Source organism: Scyliorhinus canicula, chromosome 21 (genome assembly GCF_902713615.1).
Source record: "Scyliorhinus canicula chromosome 21, sScyCan1.1, whole genome shotgun sequence".
Classification (NCBI taxonomy): Eukaryota; Metazoa; Chordata; class Chondrichthyes; order Carcharhiniformes; family Scyliorhinidae; genus Scyliorhinus; species Scyliorhinus canicula.
Window position 1 is genome coordinate 5,600,779 of NC_052166.1, and position 13,547 is coordinate 5,614,325.

A 13,547-nucleotide genomic window follows, 5' to 3' on the forward strand; every position below is an offset into this window, starting at 1 on the left:
CTGAACGACTGGCTCTGAGCATTGGTATTTATACAGCAGTCCAGGGGCAGGAGTCGTGAGCGAAGCCAAGGGTGGAGCCCTGTACAAACTCCTAAGCATTCCCAGCGCTACTCCCCCTAGCGGTCGGGCAACGCAGCTGCGCTTACAAATGCATGGTCTCATGTATATACAATACAGTGTGAATTACGGAGTTACATTCACCACACTACTAAACACTGCTTCGGAATTACCCTCGTCCTCCAGGATAGTTTTGGCTATACTACCATATGATGGTGGGATGACTTTAATCTCTGGTGGTGAACTTTGTCCAGCCATTGCCCTGGTCAAAAATGTCTGAAAAGTGTTCCTCCAACTGTTCTGTCTCCTTATCTTCCCTCGGACTCTCTGTAATCATAGGTAGATACAACCTTCACTCCTGCCAATTATTCCCTAAAAATAAGCTTACTTTGTCTACTGGTAACTTCTTAACCATTACCAACAACTACTGGACCTGACAAATCACACTCCAGTTGTACTTTATATAATGTAACTGGAATATAATCTTCACTTATCCCATTCACTAATACCTCAGCTTTCATTGAACCCTCCAGAGTGATAACCAAATCTCTCTCCAGTATGAGAGCCTGTGTAGTACCTGTGTCCCTGTTGTGGATTTGGCTACATCATTTGATGAGAATGGGATGATTGTCCCCTTCGAAAAAAACCTTGCATATGTCCCATCTATCTCAATCAACATTTGCCACACCTGCTCCCACAGCAATGTTTACCTCCTGCCTCCTAGTTCTAGCCAGAGCTAGTTTGTCTTGTTGTATTCCCTACTTTCATTCCCTTTTCAGCATCCTCCTTATGAACCCTCCAACAAGCCCCATGGGCTTTCCTTGCAACTTCCAACATGCTGAATGAACGTGTCCCAATTTATTGACATAGTAACGTTTAGGCCTTTGAGTCGCACCTCCACCCTCAATCTCCTTCCTCGTCTGAGGAGGAGATCTCGGAGCGTTCCCAGCTATCTATCCTTCCCTTGGCTACCTGCTTTCCTTTCAATCTCCCACTTTCTGTCCTATTCAAAATTATGGAGTTGACGGAACAAAGGTTTAAGTTTATGGATCAGCTCAAAATCACCAGCCAGTATTGCTGTTCGTCTAGCAGCCATAACCCTTTGGTCTTCAACATGGGTTCTTCGCACAGAAGGTAATGAATTCTTAAATTCTTCCAAGAGAACGATCTCTCTCAGAGCCTCATAGGTAGTTTCAATTCCCAATGCTATTAAAATTGAAACTTTTGCCTATATGCCTCTGGAACGGATTCACCCAGAATAGTTTTTTTTTTAACCTCATCGTAGTTCTTAGACACCCCTCTGACAGGGAAGCGTAATTATCCTGCGCCCGCCCCATCAATTTATTTTGCACTTTTCCTTCAGCCGCTTCATTTGAGTTGCTGTTTTCTCAAATGCCATGAAGAATGTCTCTACATTCTGTTCCTCAAAGATTGGTAGGGCCTGTACATATTTAAACATATCTGGGTGGCATGTGGTGCAGTGGTTAGCATTGCAGCGTACGGTGCTGAGGACCCGAGTTCAAATCCCGGCCCTGGGTCACTGTCCGTGTGGAGTTTGCACATTCTCCCCGTGTTTGCGTGGGTTTCACCCCCACAACCCAAAGATGTGCAGGGTAGGTAGATTGGCCATGCTAAATTGCCCCTTAATTGGAAAAAAAATAATTGGATACTCTAAATTTTAAAAAAATATTTAAACATTTCTCTACTAGGATTTAGAACAGTACAGCACAGAACAGGCCCTTCGGCCCTCGATGTTGTGCCGAGCAATGATCACCCTACTCAAACCCACGTATCCACCCTATACCCGTAACCCAACAACCCCCCCCCTTAACCTTACATTTTAGGACACTACGGGCAATTTATCATGGCCAATCCACCTAACCCGCACATCTTTGGACTGTGGGAGGAAACCGGAGCAAACCCACGCACACACGGGGAGGACGTGCAGACTCCGCACAGACAGTGACCCAGCCGGGAATCGAACCTGGGACCCTGGAGCTGTGAAGCATTTATGCTAACCACCATGCTACCGTGCTGCCCCTTTTGGACTGAGAAGATTACGCCTCCTACTTGACTTTCCCCAATTCCTCCTTAACTCCAACTTTTAAAGTTGTTTTTTAAAAATAAATTTAGGGTATCCAATTCCGTTTTTTTCCAATTATGTGGCAATTTAGCGTGGCCAATCCACCGACCCTGCACATCTTTTGGGTTGTGGGGGTGAAACCCACTCAAACACGGGGAGAATGTGCAAACTCCACACGGACAGTGACCCAGAGCCGGGATCGAACCTGGGACCTCGGCGCCGTGAGGCAACCGTGCCAACCACTTGTGCCACCGTGCTGCCCTTCCAACTTTTAAAGTTGACATTCTTTCTCATCTTTCCATTTCTACGTCAAGTTTCCTCATTTCAATTTCCTTTTGAAAGCTTTCTTTTCCCACATCTCCATTAAAAAAAAATTCACCCTCATGCTTGAACTGCAACCGGATTCTCTCCAGATCGGTTTCCCCACCAGAACGTTGCTCTGATGTTACACTACCTGGGCTACCTGCCCGGGGGCCCTCCTGTGTTTCTAACATACCCAAGCACTCAACGAATACATCATATATCTCTGCCTTCTTAGCTTCAACAAGAACCGCGAGTTTAATTCACTTGCCAATTCAAGGAAAGAACAAAGAAAATTACAGCACAGGAACAGGCCCTTCGGCCCTCCCAGCCTGCGCCGATCCAGATCCTTTATTTAAACCTGTCGCCTATTTTCCAAGGATCTACTTCCCTCTGTTCATATATCTGTCTAGATGCATCTTAAATGATGCTATCGTGCCCGCCTCTACCACCTCCGCTGGCAAAGCGTTCCAGGCACCCACCACCCTCTGCGTAAAAAACTTTCCACGCACATCTCCCTTAAACTTTCCCCCTCTCACCTTGAAATCGTGACCCCCTTGTAACTGACATCCCCACTCTTGGAAAAAGCTTGTTGCTATCCACCCTGTCCAGACCTCTCATAATTTTGTAGACCTCAATCAGGTCCCCCCTCAACCTCCGTCTTTCCAACGAAAGCTGTTCTAATCTACTCAACCTAGAACATAGAACATAGAACAGTACAGCACAGAACAGGCCCTTCGGCCCTCGATGTTGTGCCGAGCAATGATCACCCTACTCAAACCCACGTATCCACCCTATACCCGTAACCCAACAACCCCACCCCCCCTTAACCTTACTTTTTAGGACACTACGGACAATTTAGCATGGCCAATCCACCTAACCCGCACATCTTTGGACTGTGGGAGGAAACCGGAGCACCCGGAGGAAACCCACGCACACACGGGGAGGACGTGCAGACTCCGCACAGACAGTGACCCAGCCGGACAGTGACCCAACCTTTCTTCATAGCTAGCACCCTCCATACCAGGCAACATCCTGGTGAACCTCCTCTGCACCCTCTCCAAAGCATCCACATCCTTCTGGTAATGTGGCTACCAGAACTGCACGCAGTATTCCAAATGTTTTTTTGATGCCCTTGTAAATAAACCATAGGCAGATCCGCAGACTGAAGAAAACCCTAAGATGCTTCCAGAGCCATCCTGTCGTGCTATTGCAAAGCTGGTGCCTCTTTAATATATACTGCACCCCATATGGTCGCTGTCTACGGTGTTGCTCTTTTTAATGAGTAGAATCTATCCCACCAGCGTCACCAATAATGTTGCCAATCGGCACCAGAGACGCCAATAATGTTGCCAATTCTGGGGTATCTACTTTAGTCAGATATTAGTCTGACCGTTATTAATGAGGATGTTGCTCAGAGTCGCCAGATATCAAATGATACCACCACAAGGTTCAACCAGATATCGATCAAAGACCCAACAACCAGTCAGTTAGTTCAAGTTGACACAAGATTAACTCACACATGCAACATAAACACTACAAGCTAAACTACACCTAACACTACAACAGCCTGTACTTAACATTCATGCACCTGGCTTTGGCAGAGGAACAAGGCCTTTGTTCGGATCTGGGGTGGCTGGGTCTGGAGAAGTGACTTCGGTTCTGTTAGGCTCCGCCGTCTGGTAGCGGTCGTTCACCTTGAACTTGCTTCTGGTCGTGGTGCTGGTAGTTGGCTTCAGGTATAGGCCGGGCCGAAGAGTGGCGGTGTGCCAGGGCCAAAAGAGATCGAACACATGGCAGCGCCTCTCTTTATCCTCTGGGGTTTTGTGCTCTTTTGGGCCGTCCATAGCTTTGGACGAAATAATCCGGCAGGCTTCGATCACTGCCTTCGATTTAAGCCAATAAAGGGGCGGGTGCCTTGATGGCTGGGCAGTCCTGAGCGGTCATTGACCTTGGCTGTTTGGGCCTCCTGGGTGAAGTGAGTGGCACCGATGTGTCTGGAATTGTATCTGATACCCGAGTACCAGTCCTTTGTCCTGGGGACATGGGTCATTAGACTGCAAATCGGCTGGGGGTTTCGATACTATCTGGTTCTCTAGTGGCAAATACACACTGAAGCTCTGAGACCACCTGGATCCTGCATTGGCCATATTTCCCTTGATTCTTTGCAAATGGCCATATTTCCCTTTGTGAGTGGCCATCTCAGATGGCTACAACGGTTCCATAGATCCAGGACGAACCCCCAAACTATGTCAGGACCCCCTGGCCTAGTGAGCGGTCAGTTCCAGCCCCACTCGACCCCGAGTTACAACACAAGTGAAATTAGATTTTATTTATTGAGCCAATAAACGACAGTCACCTGGTTTGTAACTTTAAAACACAAGTGACCTTTTATTATACACAGTATTATAATAAAACGGAGGGAAAATGTAACCAACAATCTATGACCACTTTCCCAGCCCCCTCTTTCTAACGTGCCCCACTCTCGACACACCCACACACAGACAAACAACACAGAGGAGAAAGAGTTGTGGAAGGGGAAAGAAAATGTTAATAAGAATAAAAGGATCAGGATCTCAGATGCACGGGGATGACTTCCGGTTAATGTCTTTCTGAAGTTCAGGCTTTTGCTTTGGTACTTAGACTCGAAGTGGGTTTCTCTGACAAGGTTGTCTGCAGACTCAGCATAATTTCAGGTTCACAGCAAAGGATGTGCCAGGTGATCGCTGCTTTCAGAACAAGAGAGCCTTTCTTTCACATACAGTGAACATCTGTTAAAAAGGGGTTCTTCTGTCTTGTGGATGTTAAAAGGACAGCTTACGGATTACTTAGTGTTGTATTCTTTGGGGGTTGTATTTGAATTGATGGTTACTAAGATGTTCACTGTATGTTTTAAAAAGGTTGACTTGAGTTCATAGAATAAACATTGTTTTGCTTTAAAAAATACTTTTCCATTTCTCCTGTACCACACCTGTAGAGTGGGCCGTGTGCTCCCCATACCACAATCTATTGAAACTTGTGGGTCAGATGAACTCCATGATACACATGAAATGAAATGAAAATCGCTTATTGTCACGAGTAGGCTTCAATGAGGTTACTGTGAAAAGCCCCTAGTCGCCACATTCCGGCGCCTGTCCGGGGAGGCTGATACGGGAATCGAACCATACTGCTGGCCTGCTTGGTCTGCTTTAAAAGCCAGCGATTTAGCCTGGTGAGCTAAACCAGCCCCTGGGGTTGCCCCAACACATTGGGGTTCTCTAAACCCTGGCCCATAACAGTTGGTACCCTCCTCCCACCCCCACCCCCAGTGTGGAGGTGGATTAAGTGAAAGCAGGAATCTTAATTAACTCCTCCCTCCCCCCCCCCCTCCACCCCCACCCCCAGAGGGATCATTTGGGGCTATGAATGGTGAAAAGGGAGGAGGGGGAAAAGGGCTGGTTCTGATCTGATTAGTAGAGTGGATGCGGATGCAGGGATTGAGAGGCAAATATTGGCCCCACCACACGGGGGGCAACCGCACACACTGGTCTTTTTCAACTGTGCAGATCCAAGAGGGAACTAAAGGTACTCTGGTACTGACAGTACTGGCTCTGTTACAGTGCAGTGCTCCCGAGGTCCTGACGTTCTGACAGTGCAGCGCTCACTAAGTCCTAACATTCTGAGAGTGCACTGCTCCCTCAGCACTGACCCTCCGACAGTGCGGCGCTCCCTCAGCACTGACCCTCCGACAGTGCGGCGATCCCTCAGCACTGACCCTCCGACAGTGCGGCGCTCCCTCAGCACTGATCCTCCCACAGTGCGGCGCTCCCCCAGCATTGACTCTCCGACAGTGCGGCGCTCCCCCAGCACTGACTCTCCGACAGTGCGGCACTCCCTCAGCACTGACTCTCCGACAGTGCAGCGCTCCCTCAGTATTGACCCTCTGACAGTGCGCACTCCCTCAGCATTGACCCTCCAACAGTGCGGCGCTCCCTCAATACTGACCCTCCAACAGTGCGGCGCTCCCTCAATACTGACCCTCCCACAGTACGGCGCTCCCACAGCAATGGCCCTCCGGCAGGATTAGTGTGTGCATGTTTCTCCAGCAGTAATATATATTTTTGATCTTGGTGGCTGCAAAAGGTACAATTAAGATGTTGTAAAAGTGTGGTCATCATTATTTCAAGCCACATTTATATTTACAAGGAGAGGCCTAATGGGATTCTGTTATGATTTTTGGGAAAAGATAATTGGAGACATTGGCCGGAATCCTCTGTTGCTCGGGATTCACTTTTTACGTCGGCAGTGCACCCGCGCTACTGGGTTTCGCGGCGGCGTGCAGTGGTTTCAATGGGAAATTCTATTGATAAGTGGCGGCACCTGCAAACGGCACATGGATGAGAAACACGCCCATTGTGTGTAAACTTAAATAGGTCATGGGATTTGAGTGTAATAACGATGTTGTAGTTAATGGGAGGAGCCAGGTCTGTAGCAGGCAGTTTTTAGTTTTGGCTGGGAGCTGAGAGCTGAACAGAAGGCAGTCAGATTCAGCATTATAGAACATAGAACAGTACATCACAGAACAGGCCCTTCGGCCCTCGATGTTGTGCCGAGCCATGATCACCCTACTCAAACCCACGTATCCACCCTATACCCGTAACCCAATAACCCCCCCCTTAACCTTACTTTTTAGGACACTATGGGCAATTTTAGCATGGCCAATCCACCTAACCCGCACATCTTTGTACTGTGGGAGGAAACCGGAGCACCCGGAGGAAACCCACGCACACACGGGGAGGACGTGCAGACTCCGCACAGACAGTGACCCAGCCGGGAATCGAACCTGGGACCCTGGAGCTATGAAGCATTTATGCTAACCACCATGCTACCGTGCTGCCCAGAGCATTGCTCTGACAGGATCTCTCTCTCTCTTCCTCTCCAAGCAATCTTTCAAAGACCTCTATATCTAGAAAACGGTAAGTAATCCTGTGTTTGCGAGCCTAATTTAAAAGTGGGTTCTGGCCTGTGATGGATTTTGCTTAAAGGAGGTTTTGGTTAGAAGTTAAAGTGTCTCTGTTTATGGTTAACCATTGTTCAACTGGTAATTGTAAGCAATATTTCTATGATGTTAAAGTGTCTAATACAATGTTCATGACAATGTTTGTTTTAATATGCCATATTCCAATTTTTTGCGTGGAATCACTCCTGGAGTCAAGTATCCTTCTCATAGATCATAGAATTTGCAGTGCAGAAGGAGGCCATTCAGCCCATCGAGTCTGCACCGGCCCTTTTGGAAAGAGCACCTACCTAAGTCCACACTCCCACCATGTCCCTGCAACCCAGTAACCCCACCCAACCTTTATTGACACTAAGGGCAGCACGGTAGCATTGTGGTAGCATAATTGCTTCACAGCTCCAGAGTCCCAGGTTCGATTCCGGCTTGGGTCACTGTCTGTGCGGAGTCTGCACATCCTCCCCGTGTGTGCGTGGGTTTCCTCCGGGTGCTCTGGTTTCCTCTCACAGTCCAAATATGTGCAGGTTAGGTGCATTGGCCATAATAAATTGCCCTTAGTGTCCAAAATTGCCCTTAGTGTTAGTTGGGGTTGCTGGGTTATGGGGATAGGGTGGAGATGTTGACCTTGGGTAGGGTGCTCTTTCCAAGAGCCAGTGCTGACTTGATGGGCCGAATGGCCTCCTTCTGCACTGTAAATTCTATGTAAAGGGCAATTTATCATGGTCAATCCGCCTAACCTGCACATCTTTGGACTGTGGGAGGAAACCGGAGCATCCGGCGGAAACCCACACAGACGCGGGGAGAACATGCAGACAGTGACCCAGCGGGGAACCGAACCTGGGACCCTGGAGCTTAGCGCAGGCCCACACCAGACGCAGGCGCTGAAGTGGGCCAATCAGCCCATCAACTCTGCTCCGCCATTCACCGAGGTGGGGCTGCGGCTGGGGGTGGACTCATTCCACAGCTGGGAGGCAGCACAGGACGGGATCCCTTCGGCCCATCTTGTCTGTGCCATCCCACCAAAAGAACCCGTCCATTCTAAAACCAATTTTCTGGCGTTTCACGTTGCACTGCTGTGAGCACTCAGTCAGAATGCACTTATTAGGCCGGAGGAAAGGTAGGAAAGTGGGGGAAGGTTTTGCGGGGGGGGGGGGGGGGGGGGGGGGGGTCCAGTGGTGTTGATAGGTACCAGATAAAATGAGAGATTTGTATTTCTGCTTGTGTGGGTTTCGCCCCTGCAACCCAAAGATGTGTAGATTAGGTGGATTGGCAATGCTAAATTGCCCTTTAATTGAAAAGAATGAATTGGGTACTCTAAAATTTAAAAGGAAATTGGGATTTATTTGTGGCGCTCCCGAAAGCCGGGACTCGAACCCGCGGTGCAGACCAATGTTGACCCCGCCCCCCGGAAGTCACGGGCGGGAGAGGGGAACGGGTCGAGGCTCCATCGTGATTGGCGTGACGTTGGACCAATCCCGAGTCCCGAACGTCGGCTCCAGGACGTCACTATGCGGAGTGGAGGGCGGGGCGACGAGTCCAATCGATGACGTTATTTCAAAGGGGCGGGTCGACGTTGGTGATGAGTTGTGATTGACAGTCGCCACGGTGACAGGAGGGGGGAAAAAGGGCGCTGGATCAATCCAGGGAGAAGGCGGGGGAAGTCACGAGACGCTCACGTGATGATACCCGAGGCCGGAGTGGGCGGGGCGCGTAGACGTTTGATTGACACCGGCCCCCGGGATCGGGTTGGGCGTCCTAGCGGCAGGACGTCACGGGGCGGAGACGGGACTGATGATTGACAGCGGCGGCGCCCAACCAGGAGCAGCGGGGGGCGGGGAGAGAGATGATGGGCAGGCGGCCCGCCGGAACAGAGCATGCGCAGTCGCGGCGCCGGCGGAGCATCCACAAGATGGCGGCGGGAGTTTGGCTGGTGGCGGCCGCCCTGGGGGCAGCACTGGGCCGGGGGAGAGGCACTGACCAGGTCCCGGTGCTGGCCTGGTCCACTGAGAGGTGAGTGTGGAGAATCGGGGGCAGAGTGAATCCCCTTGGACACTGTCCCCATCAAACACACCCAGGACAGGTACAGCACGGGGTTAGATACAGAGTAAAGCTCCCTCTACACTGTCCCCATCAAACACTCCCAGGGCAGGTACAGCACAGGGTTAGATACAGAGTAAAGCTCCCTCTACACTGTCCCCATCAAACACTCCCAGGACAGGTACAGCACGGGGTTAGATACAGAGTAAAGCTCCCTCTACACTGTCCCCATCCCTCCCAGGGCAGGTACAGCACGGGGTTAGATACAGAGTAAAGCTCCCTCTACACTGTCCCCCTCAAACACAACCAGGACAGGTACAGCACGGGGTTAGATACAGAGTAAAGCTCCCTCTACACTGTCCCCATCAAACACTCCCAGGACAGGTACAGCACGGGGTTAGATACAGAGTAAAGCTCCCTATACACTGTCCCCATCAAACACTCCCGGGACAGGGACATGGAGTGTGAGGGCCGACCGGTAGCAGCTGGTATCTGATTTGAATCCAGTGCTAACACGGTTGCCTAACGCTGCATTTCTTTGCCACAGAGCACAGTTTCACTTCCTCGCTTCAGCCCTCCTGCTTTCCCGTCTCGGGCCCTTGGTGTCGGGAAGCAGGTGGACAGGTTTGCTGGGCGGCAGGTGGTGCCCAGTGACTGGACCAGTGGTCCCGATGCGCAGGGGCAGATCACGGCACCCAGCTTCGAACCCTGTCACGGCAGCCGGTGAAAACCTGTTTTCAATGAAAATCTGGAAGTGAAAGGCCGATGATGACCTCCAAGCCCTTTTTCTTTATTAAGGAAGGAAACCTGATCGACTCTTAACTGCCCTGGGAAACGGAGGGCAGTTAGGGATGGGCAATAAATGAGGGCCCAACCCAGTCATGCTCACATCCCATAAATAAAACTTAAAAACACCTTGCATTTTCATAATGCATTTAACCCAGTCAAACCCACCCCCTGAGGCGTTTCACAGGAGGATAAATCAGGCAGAATCTGACCCACAAGTGACCGGTGGACATATCAGGGAGAGGCGGCCAGAAGCTCATCAAAAAGATTGGTTTCCAAGTCGCATCGTAAAGGGGAGATGGGTGGGAACGGAGCCAGCTCACAGAGGATGGGAGAGGGTAAGAGGGGCTGGTGGAGGTTATAGAGATAGGGAGGGTTGTAGAGGATGGAGGTTACAGAGATGGGGTTGTTGGGGCTGGAGGAAGTGAGAGATAGGAAGGGTTGTTGGGGCTGGAGGAGGTTACAGAGATAGGGAGGGTTGTAGGGGCTGGAGGTGGTTACCGAGATAGGGAGGGTTGTAGGGTCTGGAGGAGGTTACAGAGATAGGGAGGGTTGTAGGGACTGGAGGCGGTTACAGAGATAGGGAGGTTGTAGGGGCTGGAGGAGGTTACAGAGATAGGGAGGGTTGTCGGGGCAGGAGGAGATTACAGGGATAGGGAGGGTTGTCGGGGCTGGAGGAGGTTACAGAGATGGGGAGGGTTGTCGGGGCTGGAGGTGGTTACAGAGATAGGGAGGTTTGTAGGGTCTGGAGGAGGTTACAGATAGGGAGGGTTGTATGGACTGGAGGAGGTTACAGAGATACGGCGGGTTATAGGGTCTGGAGGAGGTTACAGAGATAGGGAGGGTTGTAGAGGCTGGAGGAGGTTACAGAGATAAGGAGGATTGTAGGGGCTGGAGGAGGTTACAGAGATAGGGAGGGTTGTAGGGGCTGGAGGAGGTTACAGAGATAGGGAGGGTTGTAGTGGCTGGAGGAGGTTACAGAGATAGGGAGGGTTGTAGGGGCTGGAGGAGGTTACAGAGATACGGCGGGTTATAGGGTCTGGAGGAGGTTACAGAGATAGGGAGGGTTGTAGGGGCTGGAGGAGGTTACAGAGATAGGGAGGGTTATAGGGGCTGGAGGAGGTTACAGAGATAGGGAGGGTTGTAGGGGCTGGAGGAGGTTACAGATAGGGAGGGATGTAGGGGCTGGAGGAGGTTACAGAGATAGGGAGGGTGTAGGGGCTGGAGGAGGTTACAGAGATAGGGAGGGTGTAGGGGCTGGAGGAGGTGACAGAGATAGGGAGGGTTGTAGGCATTGGGCGAGGTTACAGTGATGAGGGGGGAGGAGTCCATGGAGGGATTTCTCTACAAGGATATGGTTAGCACTGCTGCCGCACAGGGACCCGGTTTGGGATGAGCTGAAGATTCCCAGTAGAATATGAGAGAACGACAGAATAGTTGAGTTTAGCGGTGATGGGGGTTTTCACAGCGGATGTGTTGAGACGGGGGGAGAGAGTCGGGCGATGTTACACCGGTGGGCGGTCCGTGTGATGGTGCCTAACATGAGGTCAGAAACCCATCTCGGGGGTCAACAGCGAGGTTGTGAATGGGCTGGCTTCACCTCCGAGTCTTCCCAGGGTGCGGTATGGAAACGGTCTGAACCGAGAACATGTCTTCAGTCTATGCATTATTCAATTGAGGGAAATTGCAGAGTTTGAAGGGAGGACCGTGAAATGGTTGTTTCCCTCTTCCCAATATTCCGTTGGGGGGAATTTCTGCTCGTGCGGTACTAGATTTTGGATGAGCAGATAGATAATTTTGAGACAATGGCATCGTAGAGAGAGGTGGGAGGGTAAAGGCAGCATGTTTGCACAGTGGTTAGCACTGTTGCCTCAAAGCTCCATGGACCCAGGTTCCATTCCTGGCTTGAGTCACTGTGTGGAGTCTGCACGTTCTCCCCGTGCCTGCGTGGGTTTCCTCCGGGTGTTCCGGTTTCCTCACACAGTCCAAAGACGTGCTGTTAGGTGAATTAGAACATAGAACATTACAGCACAGTACGGGCCCTTCGGCCCTCGATGTTGCGCCGACCTGTGAAACCATCTGAAGCCTATCTGACCTACACTATTCCATTTTCATCCATATGTCTATCCAGTGACCACTTAAATGCCCTTAAAGTTGGCGAGTCTACTACTGTTGCAGGCAGGGCGTTCCACACCCCTACTACTCTGAGTAAAGAAACTGCCTCTGACATCTGTCCTATATCTACCACCCCTCAATTTAAAGCTATGTCCCCTGGTGTTGGTCATCACCATCCGAGGAAAAAGACTCTCACTGTCCACCCTATCTAACCCTCTGACTATCTTATATGTCTCTATTAAGTCACCTCTCAGCCTTCTCCTCTCTAACGAAAACAACCTCAAGTCCCTGAGCCTTTCCTCGTAAGACCTTCCCTCCATACCAGGCAACATCCTAGTAAATCTCCTCTGAACCTTTTCCAAAGCTTCCACATCCTTCCTATAATGCGGTGACCAGAACTGCATGCAGTACTCCAGGTGCGGCCGCACCTGAGTTTTGTACAGCTGCAGCATGACCTCGTGGCTCCGAAACTCAATCCCCCTACTGATAAAGGCTAGCACACCATATGCCTTCTTAACAGCCCTATTAACCTGGGTGGCAACTTTCAGGGATTTATGTACCTGGATGCCGAGATCTCTCTGTTCATCTGCACTACCAAGAATCTTGCCATTAGCCCAGTACTCTGCATTCCTGTTACTCCTTCCAAAGTGAACCACCTCACACTTTTCCGCATTAAACTCCATCTGCCACCTCTCAGCCCAGCTCTGCAGCTTATCTATGTCCCTCTGTAACCTATAACATCCTTCAGCACTATCCACAACTCCACCGACCATCGTGTCATCTGCAAATTTATTAACCCATCCTTCTACACCCTCTTCCAGGTCATTTATAAAAATGACAAACAGCAGTGGCCCCAAAACAGATCCTTGCGGTACACCACTAGTAACTGAACTCCAGGATGAACATTTGCCATCAACCACCGCCCTCTGTCTTCTTTCAACTAGCCAATTACTGATCCAAACTGCTAAATCACCTTCAATCACATACTTCTGTATTTTCTGCAATAGTCTACCGTGGGGAACCTTATCAAACGCCTTAGGGTTAGGCATTAGACATTCTGAATTCTCCCTCTGGGTACCCGAACAGGTGCCGGAGTGTGGCGACGAGGGGCTTTTCACAGTAACTTCATTGCAGTGTTAATGTGAGCCGACTTGTGACACTAATAAAGATTATTTT

General features: G+C 50.4%; 1 protein-coding gene across 1 annotated transcript in view; it reads left to right on the forward strand.

Annotated features, from left to right (window-relative positions):
• Positions 1 to 1,072: 1,072 nt before the first annotated feature.
• atp6ap1a (ATPase H+ transporting accessory protein 1a) overlaps positions 1,073 to 13,547 on the forward strand; it is a 23,214-nt gene continuing 10,739 nt past the window's right edge. Inside the window, exon 1 of the mRNA XM_038782564.1 lies at positions 1,073 to 1,191. Coding sequence (XP_038638492.1) covers positions 1,073 to 1,191 — 119 coding nt within the window. The remainder of the gene's footprint in view (positions 1,192 to 13,547) is intronic.